Source organism: Notolabrus celidotus, chromosome 11 (genome assembly GCF_009762535.1).
Source record: "Notolabrus celidotus isolate fNotCel1 chromosome 11, fNotCel1.pri, whole genome shotgun sequence".
In the NCBI taxonomy this organism is placed as follows: Eukaryota; Metazoa; Chordata; class Actinopteri; order Labriformes; family Labridae; genus Notolabrus; species Notolabrus celidotus.
In genome coordinates, this window is record NC_048282.1 from 32,106,565 (window position 1) to 32,125,550 (window position 18,986).

Here is an 18,986-nt window from a genome sequence, read left to right on the forward strand (position 1 = left end):
ATCAAAACGAAATCCTTTGTTATGCATTTCATTTCATTATAATCAATGTAATAGTTAGAGTTGTATTGTTCCAGATATTTACTTTTGTTATAGAATTACTCCAACTGGTTTTTAAGCTAGCAAGTCAAACAACCGCTACCAAATTAGCCAGTTAGCTTCGGCTAGCCAGAGCTGCAAAACCAAAAGTTAATTACAAAGTAAGCTAGTTGAAGCCAGTTTGAACCAACCAATTTATCCCTGGCATCAATAAACATAATACCCATACATATAAGGTATTTTTATTTATTTATAAAGCTGCTCATGCTACTGACCTAGCAAGGAAATAAGCTAGGTGGGCTTGTTAGCTTGTTTTTTCAGTTCAGACGATACAAACTGTGTTTATTTGAGTATGTTACCCCAGTTCTCTTGGTTTGTGCAACTCTAAGAAGTACTTTGACTTTTGAAAACTTCACAGAGTTTTGTCTTTTACACTGAGGAAGAGGTTTTATAAAAGCAATTGAGATAAGTAACTTTAAATCAAGTAGCTAAAGCTAACTGCTGATTTTAACTACTCCCTCCTTACTGGTTATCTAGCTTTGGTAGAAAACAGCACCATATTAAAATGATAATTTCAGTTTCTGTGCAAGTTTTTTATCATTCACTTGATTTTTGAACACATTACTTTAGCATTATTGTTAGTTAAATTATTTCAACTGGCTAAATCTGGAAGCAGTTGTTGGATTTGCTAATTAAAAGAAGGGATTTAACATTTTACGATGAAATGTCAATAAACCCTTGAAAAACTGGAACATTTCAGTCATAAAAACAGATTTAGAATTTGCTAAATGGTTAAATGGCACCAGTTGTTGGATTGACTAGTTTAAGAGGGTTTTTAAGTACGAGTTTCAAATAGGAAAATGAAAATAAGCACTCATAACACTCGAATATCTAATGGGAAGAGAAAATAGACAGTTTATTCACTTTATAATCTATTCTAGTCAATGACTGAGGGTTTTTTATTCAGTTTAATATTTTATAATCTTTTACTGAACTCTTAGGAGATCAACAGCCAAAAGCCTGTCTGTTTTTCCTTCTTTTTGTTACCTAGCAATAACATCAAACACAGGTCAGGGTCTCATAATAACAATCTCCAAAACTAGATGAAAGCAGCTTTGCACATCAAATCAGTCTGGCAGGTTTTGTAGATATTCAAATTTCATTCATCTTTAATGGTAAGATGTTAAATCAAGGAGGCTTCTGGGTAACACAGGTACTTTGAACATTTGAGATAAAGGTTAAAGCAGTAAAAATGTAGAGCAGTTTCATCATCACAACACAGCAATAACATAACAGGAGGAGGAAAAGCGTAGTGTGTGCCATCTGAGGTAAAAGGAGAAACTTGATATTCATTAAGACAAATGGTCATGGGGGAAAGCCCTGCAGCTAATTAAACAAGCTAAACAATAAAATTCTCTTTGCCTCCTGCGCTGTGCTTCATTGTTAATGTCGTCTCCTACACAGGCAGTCTTTATTATGTGCTGTCAAGGGTCTGTGTCTGCTGCATGACCAGAGCCCCAGCACAAGCTTCATAGGAAGTGTTATGACGAAAGCAATTTCCATAGAGACAGCTCTGCTTGCTTGCTTGCTTGCTTGCCTTTGGACCGGCCAGTGACATCTCTAAAGAGTGGCTTTATTTTTGACACCGTTACTGATAGCAATTAAAACACCAGTCAATCCCTTCCCGTGACGCAAACCACAGAAACATACAGCTGAAAGAAAATTCAGCCTAGTCTCAAAAGACAAAACTTAACTTCACTTCTCCTGCATTAGAAGCCTGTCAAAGTCAATCAGTCTTTCTAATAGTTAGTCCACAGATTCAGGCACCTAATGGTTATTTATGCTGAGGAAAAAGTCATTCAGATGTAATTACTATCTTGTTGTTTGTCCCAACAGTGCCATCATGTGTTCATTCATTCACAGGTCTTGTCTTTGTCACTAAATAGAAATGATCTACAGGTGAATAACACAAAACTTAATAAAGAAAAATTCCAGCATGGTTGAACTGTTTGGGCACTTCTGTAGAAAAGAAGATACGATGCAGACATTTAACTTCAACATATCATTTAAAATCAAAGTAAAATGATGTATCTACCACATGAAAGTCTAAATGAGCTAATATTTTACGTTAAAAACTACATTTCCATGAGCTTCATGACGCTGTCTTTCACACAAGTCATCCAATTCCCTGCAGATTTTCATCCCTCAGTAATTAGTCTTAAAAGTGGCAGTCCCAGGATGCGTCTCTCCCGTCACATGAATCACCCAGCATCTCTCTGGGGGTTTGCTAAAACATCAGAAAACCATCAACACCCCAGGTTTTCTAACAGTGCTGCCACACTCCTCTGCACTCATTAGTGTCAAAACTGAGTGCAGATGCTGCTGCACTAACCACCTGTTGGAACACCGTGTCTGGAAATCTGTTTACAGCGGAAATCAACATGCATCGCCGGTAGTTTTAATCAAGCTGCCTGGTGGACCTTGTCTTCATTTCAAATAACTGACAGGGACAGAAATAGGCATCCTCAAAAAGACACAATGCAGCAATAAAAAAAAAATGCATCTAACATGATCCCAGTATCAGCCTCATTATCTTACCTTTCATTTGTGTCAGCTGGGTCTGCAGCAAGGGTCTCTCCTTGTCACAAGTCCACTTATCATGAAAGATATCCTCCTCCTCTCAGACCTCTCTCGGCTCCCCCCCTTTTTGTTCTCTCTCCCTGTGGCGTAGAGGGAACAGGAGTGCTGCCACAGGTGGTAGGAGCTACGGATGCAGCGGCCACATTGTTAGTTGGACGTACAATGAAAAGAAAGAGAGGAGGTTGGTAAAGGAGACGCTGCAATCAACCACAGCAACATGTGGTTGCAAAAAGCATCCCCAACAGTTTCATTTATCTCCTCCCCTTCTCTTCTTTTCCCTCCTCCTCTTCTCCAGTGGATGCTGGAGTTGGAGGGATTGGAGAGAGAGAGAGAGAGGGAGAGAGAGAGGGAAGGGGGATACAGGTCTTCCACTAAACACCCCCCTTTCCTTCACATCCAAAGCATCATTAGCACCACCCACTCACTCCAGCCTTCCCTGATGAAAACAGGAAAAATTCAGGTGTATTTTTTTAATAACCCGGGATAAGAATGATTGACATGCAGGCTTCTGCAACACCGGGAGAGAGGCAGATGGGTGAGGGATCATTACTTGCCCCCACCCTCCCTTATATCACCTTTAATCTCTCACCCCTCCTCCCTCTGCTGTGATTAGAAAGCCGTCAATATGTCAAATCCAATGTGGGTGTGTGGCCGTCTCTATGTTTTCTGATCACCCTGTTTGATCCATCTGTTTTTACAGGTTGCCATGGCAGTTAATGGGTGTTTATGAAGTCATTTTTGTGATCGCAAAATCTAGATCATCTCTGACTATGTGTGTGTGTGTGCGTGTTTAAGTGTGTGTGTGTGTGTGTGTGTGTGTGTGTGTGTGTGTGTGTGTGTGTGTGTGTGTGTGTGTGTGTGTGTGTGAGATTGTGTGGGTGGGTTGCCTGATCCTCAGCATCCGCCTCCAAATTGAATCAACCTGCAGCCAATAACACTCTGCACCCCCATCTTCCCTCCCTCCCTCTCATCCCTTCCCTTTTTATCTGTCTCAACCTCTCCAACACGGTCACACACTGACAAAAACACACAGATACCGTCACTCTTAATTCCACTCATTTAACTTTAAAGGATTTTCATTAAAGTGCTTGGCAATACGAGGCTGCAACTAGGAGTATTTTCATTATTCCCTAAAAAATTTGTTAAATGTGTAAACCTGACTAATAGCTTACCATTGGATGCTGCACTGTGGTGTTGATTCTACCCAGCCCTCGTGGGTAGAAAAGCAACAAACAGAACAGATGTTTTGATCCAGTGAAATATCAGTAGGCTGTTTTAAAAATAACACAAGGTTAAAACCAAGCTGCAACCTCTAGAAGAAGTGTGTGCTCAAAGTTTCAGTAGCTTATTCATTCACTTTCTACTGCACTCACCTAAGCTGACTTTAAGCATGATCAGTGAGGTCCATGGTCTTTCTTTAAAGCTCCTGTGAGGAACTTTAGGTTTGTGCATATTTTAGCGCCCCCCTGTGGATAAAACAGCACAGCTTATCTTTTTGCTGAACTTATCCTGTACATGTTTCAGTAGTGCTTTCTGACAAAAGATCTCATCCTGCTTCATTTTAACATTCAAATGTACCATCCACTGTGAGTATTTGTGGCTGAAAATGTAAACAAAGGTTGTTTCTCTGAGAAGGTGTAACTAGACTCACCTGATGTCTACCCTGGTCACAAGATTTCTTCCAGAATGTTTCCTTTTCTTTTAAAGCTGCTGTGAGGAACTTTTGTTTTGTGTCGATTCTGGCGCCCCCTTGTGGACAAAGTAACACCTCTTATCTTTTGTCCTAAACATGCAAAAGTAGTGTTTTCAACAAAAAAACGCTTCCTGTTGTCTTTTAACAGTCAACTTTATCAGGCAATGTGATTATTTTTATTTTCCATGAAAACAGTCAAATAGACTGTTTCTGAAGCGAGATGTCCATCCTCTGGTCTGACACCTACCCCCCTCAGGGCGGTTTCAGGCTTTAAAAATGACAACAGAGAAGGTGTCAGTGTGGCTGCTGATGATCTTGTTTGCTATTGAAGGTCATAAAGAGGCATCAGTATCATTTTCAGTCTGTTTCTCAGCCAGTTCAAAACTCCTCACAGTGCCTTTAAGTAATCCAAAATTTCATACTTTACCAATTACTGTAAATTCATCAACAAAGACAGTAGTCAAATTTGAAATAAAACCTTGCAAATACAATATATTCAATTAGTTTTCCACATTTCTTTGTTGCAAGATGACTCCTATGGTTAGAGTTAGAGTTAGGTTAACAATAACAAAGGCATCAGTAGGTAGCAGGTTAATTCATAACAGCATAAGACACACAGACACATGTGCATGTAGGTTGCTAATTTTCTGCAGACTAGCTACATTAAGTATGAAGCAAAATTTCATCACTTCAAGTGATAGCAGGGGTCGTAAGTCTTTGGCACCTAATTTCAGGGATCACAGGCCCCTCTGATGTAGAATGATCAGTATTCATTTTCAGTCTGTTTTACAGCCAGCTTAAAACTCTTTTAAAAAGCCTTAAAGTATTTATAATTTCATGCAGAATCTGTACTAAAGTAAATACTTTTTAGGTTGTTTAAACTTGAGAGACATCTTCATTTAGGCAGCTCATCAATCTTATATTTCTATCTGTATGTTTTGCATTTGCAGCCTTATAGTCCATTTCTACATATTGATCTTTTCAATTTCTCCCTATAAACACATCTTGTGCTATTTCACTGAAAGTACAGACATAAATTGGGGGTCCTCCTAGAGAACATTTTGAGCATCTTACACTTAATTCCTGCATCTTGCTGAATATTTTTGTGACTAATTGTGGTGGTAAATTGAATTATCAGAAAGGAAAACACAACACTGAAATTGATTAAATGACATAATTAACATAACATGTCATAATAAACTAAATGGGCAATAAGAGGGCATTTTTTTTTAAATTTAATTCACTGGAGGAGCATCCAGAGGGCACTTTTGGGCATTCAATCTGACACAGAGGACCCCAGAGGGCACTTTTTGACATTTAATTGACTGTATGCATCCTGGTGTATCTTTCAACAGTAAGATCAATAGAAGTGCATCAAGAGGACTTTTCTTTATATACATTATGTACATTTGAAGAGCACCAAGAGGGCACTTTTTATGTTTTATACATTTGAGGGGCATCCAAAGGGGAACTTTTTAAAGTTTTGTACATTTCAGGGCACCAAGAGGCCATTAAATTTACATTTGAGGGGCATCCAGAGGGAACTTTTCCATGCATTTTCAAATGAAAGGGCCCACAAGGCAGTGCACCACTGAGAATAACTATAACAATACATTATAACAGTGGCATCTCTATTCAAGCCTCGACCATATCAGTTCTGCAAAGATGGATTGCAAGTATTTTCATCAAGTTCCATCATGGTACAAAATATCAGATATGAAGATGTTATTTTTCAGAAGCCTCACTGAGTGTATCAGCCCTCTGCAGTGACTTTCTGCGTCCTCTAAGAGTATCAACACAGTTTGAGAAAGTTTGGATGTTTTAAGAGGACTTACATCTGTTTGGACGGCTATAGTGGCATAAGACTGCACCCTGCACCCCACAAATTAAAAACCAGTAACAAGTGGAAGATACAAGTGGAGATTTTCAAGTAAGATTGTTTTAGATAACTTTCTTGAATTGGTTAAATCCATTATCACGTGTCATAGGCGTGTCAGCAGGTTCATCCTGTAAACAGGGTGGGAAAAATGTGCTACCTTTAATGTCCCTTTCAAACCTCGTAAATATCAACTTCAATACACAAAAACTTTTTTTCTCTGAATTAAATGAAAAGATATTTGTTTTAAGGTTGCATTATAATGATTATAAAAGAGGAAGAAAATATGTGTGTCGGTGAATAATATCAAAATAGAGTGATGCTGTAATACTTGGGACTTATAGATATGAGAGGATAAAATAAATTGGAGATTTAACTTGTCCCTGAACTTTTATCTCATAAGACTCCTATGAGTTGTGATTAAGTCTAGATGCTGTATATGATCTCAGAGCTTTCAATTTGATTTATTTTTTAATGATTTGTTTGCTTTTGGTTGTTTTTAGTTCTCATAATTGACAGATGTCCGATTTTCCTGAAAGCAGCATCCGTGGTGTGGTCCAGGTCAGGGGCAGCGGCGGCACATCACCCACGCTGACATCAAACTTTTTGATAAAAGTGTGGTTTGTTCTCGAAGGAAACACACACAAAGCAAGGTTTGAAAATGTCTGGAGACTCGTGGGCAGTGGCTGTCGACTTTCAAGAAGCTACAACTCCCTCCGTGCAGGTAAGTAAAGGTGACCAACGGCTATTAAAGTCACCGTTACTTCAAAAATCACCTGCTAATCGTTCGACAGCAGGCTAGCTTAATATGCTATATAACTGCTGACGTGCTAACTCAAAGAAGCTCTTTTTTTTAAGCTAATAATGTGACAAACTGCTCTTTTTTTACTAGTTTGACTTCTCTAAAAAAGTGGATCGAGTGCGGGGCACACGTAATATACGAGGAGACATAAATGGTAAGTTTATTTAAAGTTTTTAACATTATTTAAAGGTCTTTAATGGAGGTTATTTAAACGCTGTTTGTGTTGTTTTTCTATCTACGCAGGCAACATAGTGCCAGAGAATAAAGAAAATGGAGGTGTGAGAAAAGATGGGGACAAAGTGGACCTGGCAGAGCAGTCTCTGTTGAATAAACTCATCCGCAGGTCTCTAGTCCGGAACAGAAACCAGGTGGAGGTCCTGCAGAGGGACCCCACCTCTCCTCTGTACTCTGTGAAGACCTTTGAGGAGCTCAGGCTGTGAGTGGGTTTGTGGGTTTTTCTCTTTAACATTGTTTTTATTACTTTTGTTGCATATATTGTGTTCTTAACCTTCGGATTATGGGGTGGGTTTGGGGCTGGGGCTTGGATCTCTTTCTTAATTTTTCCTATTTTGAAGTTATGTACAGAAAAGCGCTTTATTTTATTTTTTTTAATGTTTTATTTTGCTTTTCAAATTTAAACACGTAAACAGAAAATAGACTTCTACAAAGGACATAAAGGAAGAGAAGGCCTACTGTATGAGAAGAGTTAATATTAAAGACAGAATACACACAATAGGTAGTTCCTGAATAACTATTACAATCAATAGAAAAAAGGGTAAAAATAAAATTAATAATAATAAAAAATAAATTACAAAAACTGACGAGAGACAGAAATGAATCTTCAAGACATTCTCAATACAATTTTGTTATACAGTGGCACAGTCAATAATGTGAGATGGCAGGTTTTCCATGTAGTCCAGATAGGGTTACCATATCTTATAAAATGTTTTACTCCTTTTTCTCAGGCTGTAAGTTATTTTCTCTAGCTGAACACATGTATTCATTTCAGAGAGTCAGAGTCTGACAGGAATGTCCACGTTTAATTTCCATTTTAAGGCAGTGCATTTTTTGGCAATGATCAGCAAGATTTGTATGAGCTTGATAGCATAGCTATCTTTGAAATTAAAATGAGCAAGATTGCCCAGCAAACAAATCTCTGGATCCAATGGAAGAATTTCATCATAAATACTAGAGATAGTATCACATGATCCCTTCCAAAACCGCTGAAGTTTAGAGCACTGCCAGGTAGAGTGCAGGAATGTCCCTTCCTCAAAGCCACATCTAAAACAAAGGGACGATATGTTGGAGTTGTATTTGTGTAGTTTCTGTGGGGTCATGTAGAGCTGATGAAGAAAGTTAAACTGTGTCAATCTAAATCTAGAGTTGATCATAGATTTTACACTATCTCTACAAAGACTGCCCCACAGATCTAGATCCAGATTAACCCCCAGGGTTTTCTCCCATCTCAGTCTAGATTTGTCCCAGTCAGGTAAGATAAGATCTGACATGAGAGCTTCATAAATCCTAGAAATGCTTTTAAAGGTTGATCGGTCACTGTTGAATAACTGCTCTACAGCTGTCCTAATAGGTAGGGTCCACCTGCCCTTGTTGTTTACCATAATGAAGTCACGTAGCTGAAGATAGCAGAAGAAATCCTTATTTGTCTGAAAAGCGCTTTATAAATAAAGTCTGATTGATTGATTGACAGTATGGAGGCAAAGAAATGGCGTGCTCACTCAAAAGTATTCAAAAAGTCATTCAGTGCTGACCCTAAAGGACGACAAGTTGAACAAATGTCAGCACACGCAATAAGTTTAAAACTTTTACAGCAGCTCAAAGAAACAAACACGTTTCAGCTCTCGGCTTTCATCAGCATCTCACAAACAAGGTAGGTGTAAATCGCCAGGTACAAACCACAGAAAAAAAACAATGTGACAAAATGACACAAAATTATACAAAGGAACAACTTGAATAAACAGGACATTTTAAAAAAGTGATAAATCACAATCAACAGTATAACACAGGAGCCGAAAATAAACAAATACATAAATGGAACAGCCAGTCAAAACACAAGCCTCTGTGGTCACTGTAGACTGCACAAAGGAAAACAATGCAAAAAAATAGTCAAACTAAAAAACAGTCGATTATAAAACCAACCCGAACCATATAACCAAAAAGATATAACCAAGAAATAACAAAATCATGCCAATAAAACACCCTATTGCTGTTCCAGACTCAAGAATGCACAAACACAGAAAGATAACCAAAAGACCACCCCAATTGAAATGTGGGTCATCAAAATACCAAAGACAAATAAATAAATAAATGCTACAAGAAACAGGATAAAGAAACCTCCTCATTTAAGCCTCTAGGAGACTCTGTCTGCAGGCAGTGGATCCAATGAGCCTCTCTCTGAAGCAGTTTCTCTTCTTGAGATGCTTTTCGTTTCTTTGAGCTGCTGTCTATTTCTACTATAAAAGTGTTGAACTTATTGCGTGTGCTGACACTTTTTCAACTTCTTTTACAGTATGGAGGCCCTGAGCACACATCCATCCACACATAGTATTCAGTCAGAGTAATATCAGGTTGGTTTGTAGAGATCTCGACTTCTGGATCTTATCTTGGAATCACAGCTTGTTTTGTTGTCATGTTATCTCAAGAAAACAAGATTTGTCATCCTGAGATAATTAGATTCAGATCAGATCAGATCAGAAATACTTAATTTATCCCGGGGGGAAATTCAGCCATTAAAGTTCATTAATTAAGAATATCAAATAATATCAATAGAAGACGCAATTAATAAGATATAAATGGGTCATTGACAAATAAGCCTTTAAAGTTTTTTTTTAAGTATTTCCAGAATGGTCGCAATGCATATTTTTGTTTCTGGAATAATGTATTCTAACAAGGCTTGTATGTTAAACAGCTTTTTTAAGTGTTTAAATAGGTTTTTTTTTTACCCTTTTCTTAACTTGAACACCCGAAAAATGTCAGGTGGCGCAACCAGATATTTGTCCAAATATATGTACTTTCCTATCATTTACTCTAACTGAAACTTTTAGTAAGTATCCCTTAGAGTGGTTACAGTGCTTTACACATTTTTGTTTTGTGAGTATATTTTTTATTTACAATATATTAGGATTTTTGCATTCTATTGGCCAGGTATAAAATGTAATTTTTACAGTTTTAGGTTGGTTGTACCACCTGACATGGAAAGTGTTACCATCCACCTATAAGTAGATAAAAGCTTTTCTATTATTATTTAAGAGACATCTACAAACCTTTTAACTCAGCCATGGCAATTAGTAGGGTTCCTCTTAATGATTTAATATGTGGAAGTCCATTATTACTACTTACTTTCAAAATAAAAGGTCCATGAGTACGGCGGTGCCACCCTGACATTTGAGAACATGCAAATTGCCGGACAAAAGTTTTTAAATAACCTTAGGTGCCTTTAAACTATTGATATTAATGAAATTATGTTTATTACTTTTACTATTATTATTTACTTATATTTAAAATCATGCCATGGTGTTTTAATTTGAATTTATTATTCTTAAAATACTTTTTTTTATAGTGTTTTAAGTCAGTTCACTTGCTCGGACAGTTGCACCACCTGACATTTTCAGGGTTTGAAATCTTAAGAATAAAATAAATCTCAATATTTGAATGTACTGAAATTGTATTTAAAATAAGCAGGTTTTATAGAATCAATTGATGTATGTCTTAAAAATAACACACACTCGGACACAAAAATATGCACGTCATGTCAATGACCCAAATACAATAAAATAATAATAATAATAAATAATACAATAAAATAATGATAAAAGTGTTTACAGAAGACAGAATAAGCTATGTAGAAAATCACTATCCTATCACCCCCATTTTTTTAAATTCTATTTTATTTATTTGTTGATTTTATTTTTTATTCCAAATGTTTGGATGAATGTGTCACCCCTCTTTAATGTACTTATTCATTCTTTGTCATATTCAATTTTGTCTCATATTTAATTTTGTTTTCATTTGTGACACTGCCTTGGTTATGTGTAAATAGTTTGTGTTGGACTGCGATGTCATCTGATGTAAAAAAAATAAATAAAAGATTGATCAAAAAAAAAGAAAACATATGAAATAGAATTATCCCAGTAAACCCTGAGAACAAGATAAATAAGTCAAGATCACGCCACAACTACCAGAAATAACCCTCATCATGAGAAAGTGTGAATATGATGTGTGTATTTTTTTTCTTCATGACTAATAGGAAACCAGAGCTTCTGAAGGGTGTGTACACCATGGGCTTCAATAGACCATCTAGGATCCAGGAGAGTGCCTTACCCATGATGTTGGCACAGCCGTGAGTGCATTTATTCCTGGAACAAGTGTTCATCAATTTGTCAGTGCGCATGAAATGAATCATCACTGATGAAGTGCATCAAGCAATATGACCAAGTGTTTGCTGTACTTTAATGTCTGTAATGTGAAAAACAGACAAAAAAAACTAATGTGTTTTAATTACTTTTTATTAATGACTTGGTTCATCTTTAAACTGGTCTGTAATTAACGTGCTTTAATTTTAATGCCAGAACTAACAGTCATGAACGTCTTCCTCCCGTCAAAGTGGCTTTGATTTATTCACGTCATTCTTCTTCTCTGTTTTCAGACCTCAGAATCTGATCGCCCAGTCTCAGTCAGGCACGGGTAAAACTGCTGCCTTTTCTTTGGCCATGCTCAGCCACGTGAACCCCACCAACAAGTGGACTCAGGTAAAGCTGTTCACACACTGGATGATTCGAGGCCCCAATTTTCATGATGATATTTGACTTGTTGCGTACGGATTATTTGTCCAAATAATCCTCAAGTGTGCTCCCATCCGTGTTGGAGCCTCACCGCCCTGGGATCATAAATATCAACAACATTGTTTGATATTTACGATTCCAGGTCAGACCTCCTCTGACAGAATACCAATTAGAGGAGCTGACAGGGAAGTGTCATTAACCAGATGTTGTGTACTTTTGTAGCTCATAACTATGTCTGGGAACAGAAACCATCTGCTCCATGAGCCATGTGGAATACTGAAATAGAAGAGAGAGAATAATTCTCCCAGATTATATCCCTTCTTTTTTGTTTTTCACTGGAGAAACAGAAAACACGCCAGCACAGTCAGCTGTTCATATCGATCGTCCTCCATGTGTGTTAATCTTCTGAACTCACTTGAACACACCAGTTTCTGTGAGATCTCTTGTCAGAGGAGTCACCATTGAGAAATAATTACCACAAACGTAAAGTGTGTGGTCTAGCAGTCTTATGGAATCGTCTAGTGCAGTGGTGTCCAAACTTTTTTCAAAGAGGGCCACATTTGATGTTGTCAGAATACTTCAGGGCCAGTGGCTCCTACTGTGACTTAGGTGACTTAGGAATCATAAAAGTTATATATGAAATCTCTATTTAATAACAATTATTTTACATTTTTTTCTCAATAAATCAGTAACTAGGAAATCCTCAGTTCTCCACAAGCCACTTAAACATTAGCAAACTTTATCTTCTTCTGTAGAATGTTTTTCATTCGGGTCGGGCAATGTGGGGAAAAATATTGTCTCGTTATTTTTCTGACAGGATCAGGATCTGGATTTCATCACACTTCTATTTCATGTTGTTTTTAAGACTTTTCTGACTTGCAGACAACAATTTAAGAACTAAATCATTCTTGTCCTGCATTCTGAACCATTTTTTATGCACCAAATTTTGCCTTGTCTGCACAATTTCATAATTTTGATCTTGTCTTGTGTCCTCTTTTGTGTCTTCTGAACTTTTATTGTTAATCAAGAACATTTTCACATCATGATAAAAACATTCATTTGCAAAAACCTGTCAGCTTTAAGAGTTCTTGTGTTTCCTCCTGATTATATTCCTGCTGAATATCCAGAGCTTTGAATTTATAAAAGTAGTCCATATGAAGCTTTTTGAGACATTTCTGGATTGACTTTTGTTTTGTTTGTGTGCTTGAAAGAAACTGCAAATGTACAGATGATTCAGAATGTGATTAATTTCTTTGCTATAATAACACAATTTAAGATGGAAGTTTGGGGCCATAATTAAATGGACCTTGGGCCGCAATTGGCCCCCGGGCTGTACTTTGGACAACCCTGGTCTAGTGTGTGTGTGTGTTCCAAGCAGCAACCCTCCTGCCAAGTGTTAAAAACTGCAGTTCCTCGAGTGTCCACTTGAGGCTGGCTCCGGAAGTACCGGAAACCACATACACACCCATTCAAAAAAGCCGATCTTTACAGCAGAAATAAACATGTTTACAGCCTGGTACAAAAAAACGAGTGTAGTCTGGATAGCTAATTTCTCGATCGGCACTCACTGTACAGGAGGGGTGAATTTTTTCATAGCGCAGCAATTTCGAAGATATTAAGATTCCAAGTTTTCCATCATGAGAGGCACAGCTGATTTGATTGACAGGCGGAAGCACTGTAGCTGTTGGCTAGGAGGCTTAAAGCCCGCCTCTTTACCTCACACTAGCTCGACAGAAGTTAGGTTGACTTCAGCTTTTCCAATATGGCTCCTGCCGACGATTGGCTTCAAAACAGCGCTCAGGAACAGATGGGTGACGTCACGGATACTACGTCCATTATTTCTACCGTCTATGATGTGTCTTATGTGTGTTGTCTCCCACAGTTAGGATCTAAAAGTTGTCTAGTGTGTGGCCAGCCTGAACATTACATGAAATCTGTACACTCACATATATGATAATGCTGATAAAGACTTGCCATTAAAAGCTGTCGTGTTCTTTCAGTGCCTTTGCATCGCGCCAACCTACGAGCTCTCACTGCAGATTGGTCAAGTCATCGAGCAGATGGGGAAATTCTACCCCGATGTGAGGCTGGCATACGGCATTCGTGGAAATAAAAGTAAGTGTCCCCAGAATCATGATTGTGTTTCCAAAAACACCCATCAGACGGACATCTGATTCTCTTTCTGTTCAGTGGTGCGAGGCGTCAAGTTGCAGGAGCAGATTGTCATTGGAACTCCAGGCACAATCCTCGACTGGTGCACCAAATACAGGCTCATTGACCCGAAGAAGATCTCCATGTTTGTGCTGGACGAGGCCGATGTGATGATTGCCACCCAGGGTCATCGGGACCAGAGCATTCGTATCCACAGGTGAGTTCCTGTCACAGAGACCTTGAAATGATAATAAGAGAGACGGGTGCCTTTTTGTGCCTCATTACACCGTTTCTTTTCTTTCCCCTCTGTCCCCATGCAGACAGCTGACAAAGAACTGTCAGATGCTGCTGTTCTCTGCCACCTTTGAGGACTCTGTGTGGAAGTTTGCAGAGCAGGTAGTTCCCGAGCCGAACATCATCAGGCTGAAGCGCGAGGAGGAGACGCTGGACACTATAAAGCAGTTCTATGTAGTCTGCAGGGAGAAGGAGGACAAGTTCACAGCTCTTTGTAATCTCTACGGCAGCCTCACCATCGCACAGGCCATGATCTTCTGTCGTGTAAGTCGGCTGTTAAAACCTGTTCTGTACATATTGCATTATGATGAGAAATCCAAAGCTTTTCCTTTCTGTTGGATCCGTGTAGGGCTGGGCGATGTGGCCTCAAACATAAAATCTGGAACATTTTCAGTCTGTCTTATACAATCAGAACCCTTTTATATTTTTTCCCAGTTAATTGCTAACCACCTCTCCCTGAATGGACTGTTATGTGAAGGCGCTCTGGTTGTTCTACCTCCTGCTACGTCGGAACTGATTTTGAGTGCTTATTTCCCCGTAAATAGAACCCTATGGTGGACACAATTGTATGTTTAAGGTAGGGCTTATAGAAGAATCAATGGCACAGAGGCTAACTTTTCAGTGTAGCCTTCAGTAAGTGATGGAGGAATTATATCCCAGATTTCTTTTCAGTTTGAGTATCAACTTGGGAAGTGAAATGGAGTTGAATTCGAGAGGCAGCATCTGAGATTTGATCGTTTGTTGCATTTCCATGCAGCTTATTATAAGACTGATGAAGGGGATGTTTCCACAGAAACTTATCCAAGAGAAAACACTAATCTGTTGTTGTGTGTGAGCTGTTCCCTTACACAGAAACAGTTTTTTGGATGTCTGAAAACAAACTACTGAAGCCGTGTGTCAGAGTGGATTAATTTGAAAACGTCACTCCTTCTGTTGCCGTGTAAACTAGCAATCGTGAGGTAATACGCAGACCCTGTGGAAACGGTGACGTCATAGCCGCTTTCACACAGGCGTGTGGTTATCTCATAGACTGTATAAAATAAGGACCTAGTATCCGTGACGTCACACATCTGTTTCTGAAGCGCTGTTTTGAGGCCAATCGTCGGCGGCAGCCATATTGCTGCTGTTGAGTTATTGTGACGTAAAGAGGCGGAGTTTGAGCCTCCTCGCCAACAGCTACAGTGTTCCCGCCTGTCAATCAAGTCAGCTGTGCCTCTCATTGGAAGGCTCATAATCTCAATATCTTTGAAATGTATTATTTATTGATTTTTCTCATCAACAGTACAATGTGAAAACATTTTTTTTTTCTTTTTCCAGCTGTATAGTTACATTCGGACATTATGACAGCAGAAATAGATAACAAAAATAAAATAAACCAAGATGTCTACTCCAGCGAATATACATACAAACAATAATACACATAGACAAACAAGTATAAAAATATATGTTCATAAAAGTAAAGGAGAAATGAACATCATAATTAAATATTGTAATCATAAAGAAATAAATTCTAATCCTCTCAGATATATCACGTGTCAAAGTACAGGTGCAAAGTCAAACCCTGGAAAAAATAATGCATGATCTTGGTCTGCACCTAAATTAAACATCACTCTCTGTTGCATTAGTAGAGGCAGTACAGGTCTCCAAGATCAGCTTTTTTGAATTGGTGTGTATGTGGTTTCCGGTACTTCTGGAGCAAGCCTCAAGTGGATTCTTGAGGAACTGCAGTTTTTAGCACTTCTGCATTGGACTCATATTCTTATACCAGAGGTTGCCGCTTGGGTTATATTCTCTTGTGTTTCAAAGTTACACCGCCACCTATTGGCCTGGGATGCATACGCCAGCATTGGCAGCAATTTTTGCATTCAGATTATTTTCATGATTTTTTAAAAACAAATTAAGGACTTATTCATAGTTTATTGTGAAGCTCTCATCTTAACAAGGCCAAAAGCTAAGCTGTTGTTGAATGACAGCAGATAGGAGCTCAGATTTTAACACTGATGGCGTTCCACCTCTCTTGATCTTCACACGTTTCTTTCACTGCCTCAAACAATGCTAGCTACAATGCTAGAGGACAAAACTGCTCAGGCTAATAGAGGGAACCAGAACACTTCAGACCCGTATCATTCACAATCAGGACCACATTGTGCATCATCAAAACAAAGATTAGGAATCAACCAGAAGTTACACTAGGAGAAGTTTTTTGCTTTGGAACTTTTTCTAATGAATCAAATCCATGACAATAATTTCCTAAGAAATATCTGTAACAAGTATGAAGGGTCCAATTTTACTGATAACATTTCCTCAGACTCGTAAGATGGCGGCTTGGCTGGCTGAAAACCTGACCAGAGAAGGCCACCAGGTGGCGCTGCTGAGCGGGGAAATGACTGTGGAGCAGAGAGCTGCCGTCATTGAGCGCTTCAGGACCGGAAAGGAGAAGGTGCTGGTGACCACCAACGTGTGCTCCAGAGGTGAGGAGGATTAACAATGAATATGATTTGTTTGTTTATTGACGCTAAATGTCTAAACGAATGTGTGGTCCTGTTGATCTCAGGTATTGATGTGGAACAAGTGTCCCTCGTGGTCAACTTTGACCTCCCAGTGGACCTGGATGGGAACGCTGACAATGAGACGTACCTGCACAGGATCGGGCGCACAGGACGCTTCGGCAGACGAGGGTTCGCTGTGAACATGGTCGACAGCGAACACAGTATGGATATCATCAAACAAGTTGAGATGCACTTCAGTAAGTTTGTCTTTTATTTTAACAGGTGAATGTTGTGAAAAACCAAACAAGGACTCGATTAGACTTCATTGTTTTTGTTTCTCCCTCACAGACAGAAAAATCACAAAGCTGGACACGACCAATCTCGAAGAAATAGAAGCTCTGATCAGCTGAATGCTTCGCTCTTTGCACTCCCCATCACTGAAGCAGTGTTCCCTGTGACTCAAGTTCTTTCAGGAGTTTATTGTTTGCATTTTATTGTTTACAGAAAAAAAATTTGCATGCTGAATTTGCAAACTTTTTTCATGGCAGATATTTGTGCCAAAGTTTTCACTTGAATTTAATTTGATTTGTCCATCTTGGATTGTTCACTGAAGTCACCTTAAGCCTTAAAGCAGTCTCTCCTAGACTCTAAACCCACCACAGGCTGTTAAAACAGCATTCAAGAGTGGTGATGATAATACTACAGGTTGTTTGTTTGCTGTGTTGTTTGATTGTTTGAAGTGAATTATTATTATTATTATTATTGTAGTATCGGGATAAAGCAATGTGTCTTATCTTCAGACTTTTGCATTGCTTATGCAAGGTTGAGTTCAGATCAAATATCATTGAGGGACTTGAAGTATTTTAAGAGTTGAATGCACGTTTCAGCTGAATATTAAGTTTCCTAATCTCTTGAGTTGGTGATAAATCAAACTGTGAAGCCGGAGCTGTTGCTTGGTTTGTGTGTGTCCAAAGAAAAACAAATAAATACTGTGGCACTTCAACCTGGTTGTGTTCCTTATGCTTGAAATGATTGTTGTGATAAGATAAGATATAATTTATTGGTCCCTCATGGGGGGAAATTCTTTTGTTACAGCAGCTTACAACACAGGACAGGGGAATACAACATTGTACTTACATAGTTAAAAAATATAATAACAATAACCATAGCAATGACAAAGGTAAAATAGAATATAGTAAAATTAAATAAAATATGGCAACTATTACAGATGTATACACACTATGTACACATCTGATAAATAGATAGAATTGGCTCGTATCAGACCACAAAATGTATTTTATTATTATTATTTAATTATATTTGTTGGGCTTTTAAATCAATAAATCATACTTAATTTATAAAGGGCTTTTCATACAATGACATTGTAACACAAATTGCTGTACTTTAAAACAACTTAAAATAGAATAAATTCAGAAAAAGATCCTGACCCCAAACCCACCACACAATCCTAAGGTTAAGAACACAGTATATGCAACAATAGCAATAAAAACAATAAAAGTTAAAAAAAAATAAGAAGTTGCTGAACGAACTGAGGAAACACTGGAGGTGAAATAAGATGTTAAAACTCTACACAGGACATTTAAATCACCAAAATAAAATACATTTCTAAGATAATAAACACTAAAATATTCCACCATTAAAAGAAAATAACATGCTATACTTAAAAAAATAAATAAGTACATAAATAAATAAAATAGAATAAAAGTGACTAAAATTTGAACTAGATAATAAATAAATGAATAAGTAAATAAAACTGAATGAAACTCAGTTTAAAGCAAGACTAGAAAGGTAGGTCTTGAGTTTGCCTTTATTGACAGGACACCTGAAAATAGACAGGAAATGTGGGGAGCAGAGAGGAGGGGAAGGCATGCAACATATGGTCACAGCTTGGAGTCGATCCGGCGACCTCTGTGACGAGGACTGTAGCCTCTGTATGTGGGGCGCTAAGACTGCCAGGCCACCAGCACCCCTATATACATTTTTTTGAGTAATCATTGCTCCTTTATTTCATTTTTCTCTCATTTATTGTACCTAGTCTTAAGTTGTACCAACCTCCTTTTTTGATGTTGTTGTTGTCATTGACAGGACAGCTGAAGAGAGACAGGAAATGTGAGGAGTAGAGAGCGGGGGATGACATGCGGTGAATGGTCAACCGGCTAGGACTCGAGCTGGCGACCTCTGCGAC

At 38.3% G+C, this 18,986-nt stretch overlaps 2 protein-coding genes across 2 annotated transcripts in view; one reads left to right on the forward strand and one right to left on the reverse strand.

The window, feature by feature from the left end:
• Window positions 1–6,371, reverse strand: part of vwa5b1 (von Willebrand factor A domain containing 5B1) — a 40,956-nt gene extending 34,585 nt beyond the window's left edge. The window contains exons 1-5 of the mRNA XM_034695271.1: window positions 6,205–6,371; window positions 4,328–4,425; window positions 4,050–4,142; window positions 3,849–3,946; window positions 2,635–2,800 (exon numbers count right to left, since the gene is read on the reverse strand). The gene's annotated coding sequence lies outside the window, so the exon portion shown is untranslated. The remainder of the gene's footprint in view (window positions 1–2,634; window positions 2,801–3,848; window positions 3,947–4,049; window positions 4,143–4,327; window positions 4,426–6,204) is intronic.
• Window positions 6,372–6,781: 410 nt separating this feature from the next.
• zgc:193690 (ATP-dependent RNA helicase DDX19A) lies at window positions 6,782–17,783 on the forward strand. Its single transcript, XM_034695273.1, has 11 exons — window positions 6,782–6,969; window positions 7,138–7,201; window positions 7,291–7,483; window positions 11,312–11,404; window positions 11,711–11,813; window positions 13,847–13,961; window positions 14,037–14,214; window positions 14,318–14,555; window positions 16,600–16,762; window positions 16,846–17,037; window positions 17,129–17,783. Exons 1-11 carry the CDS (start codon window positions 6,907–6,909, stop codon window positions 17,188–17,190), a joined length of 1,464 nt encoding a protein of 487 aa, XP_034551164.1. The 5' UTR covers window positions 6,782–6,906; the 3' UTR covers window positions 17,191–17,783.
• Window positions 17,784–18,986: the final 1,203 nt, after the last annotated feature.

Bases quoted from the DNA above. Each gene is read 5' to 3' on its own strand.
- zgc:193690 (XM_034695273.1), top strand. From the start codon at position 6,907: ATGTCTGGAGACTCGTGGGCAGTGGCTGTCGACTTTCAAGAAGCTACA. The intron at 7,202-7,290 runs GTAAGTTTATTT...CTATCTACGCAG, and splicing joins TATACGAGGAGACATAAATG to GCAACATAGTGCCAGAGAAT. The intron at 17,038-17,128 runs GTAAGTTTGTCT...TCTCCCTCACAG, and splicing joins ACAAGTTGAGATGCACTTCA to ACAGAAAAATCACAAAGCTG.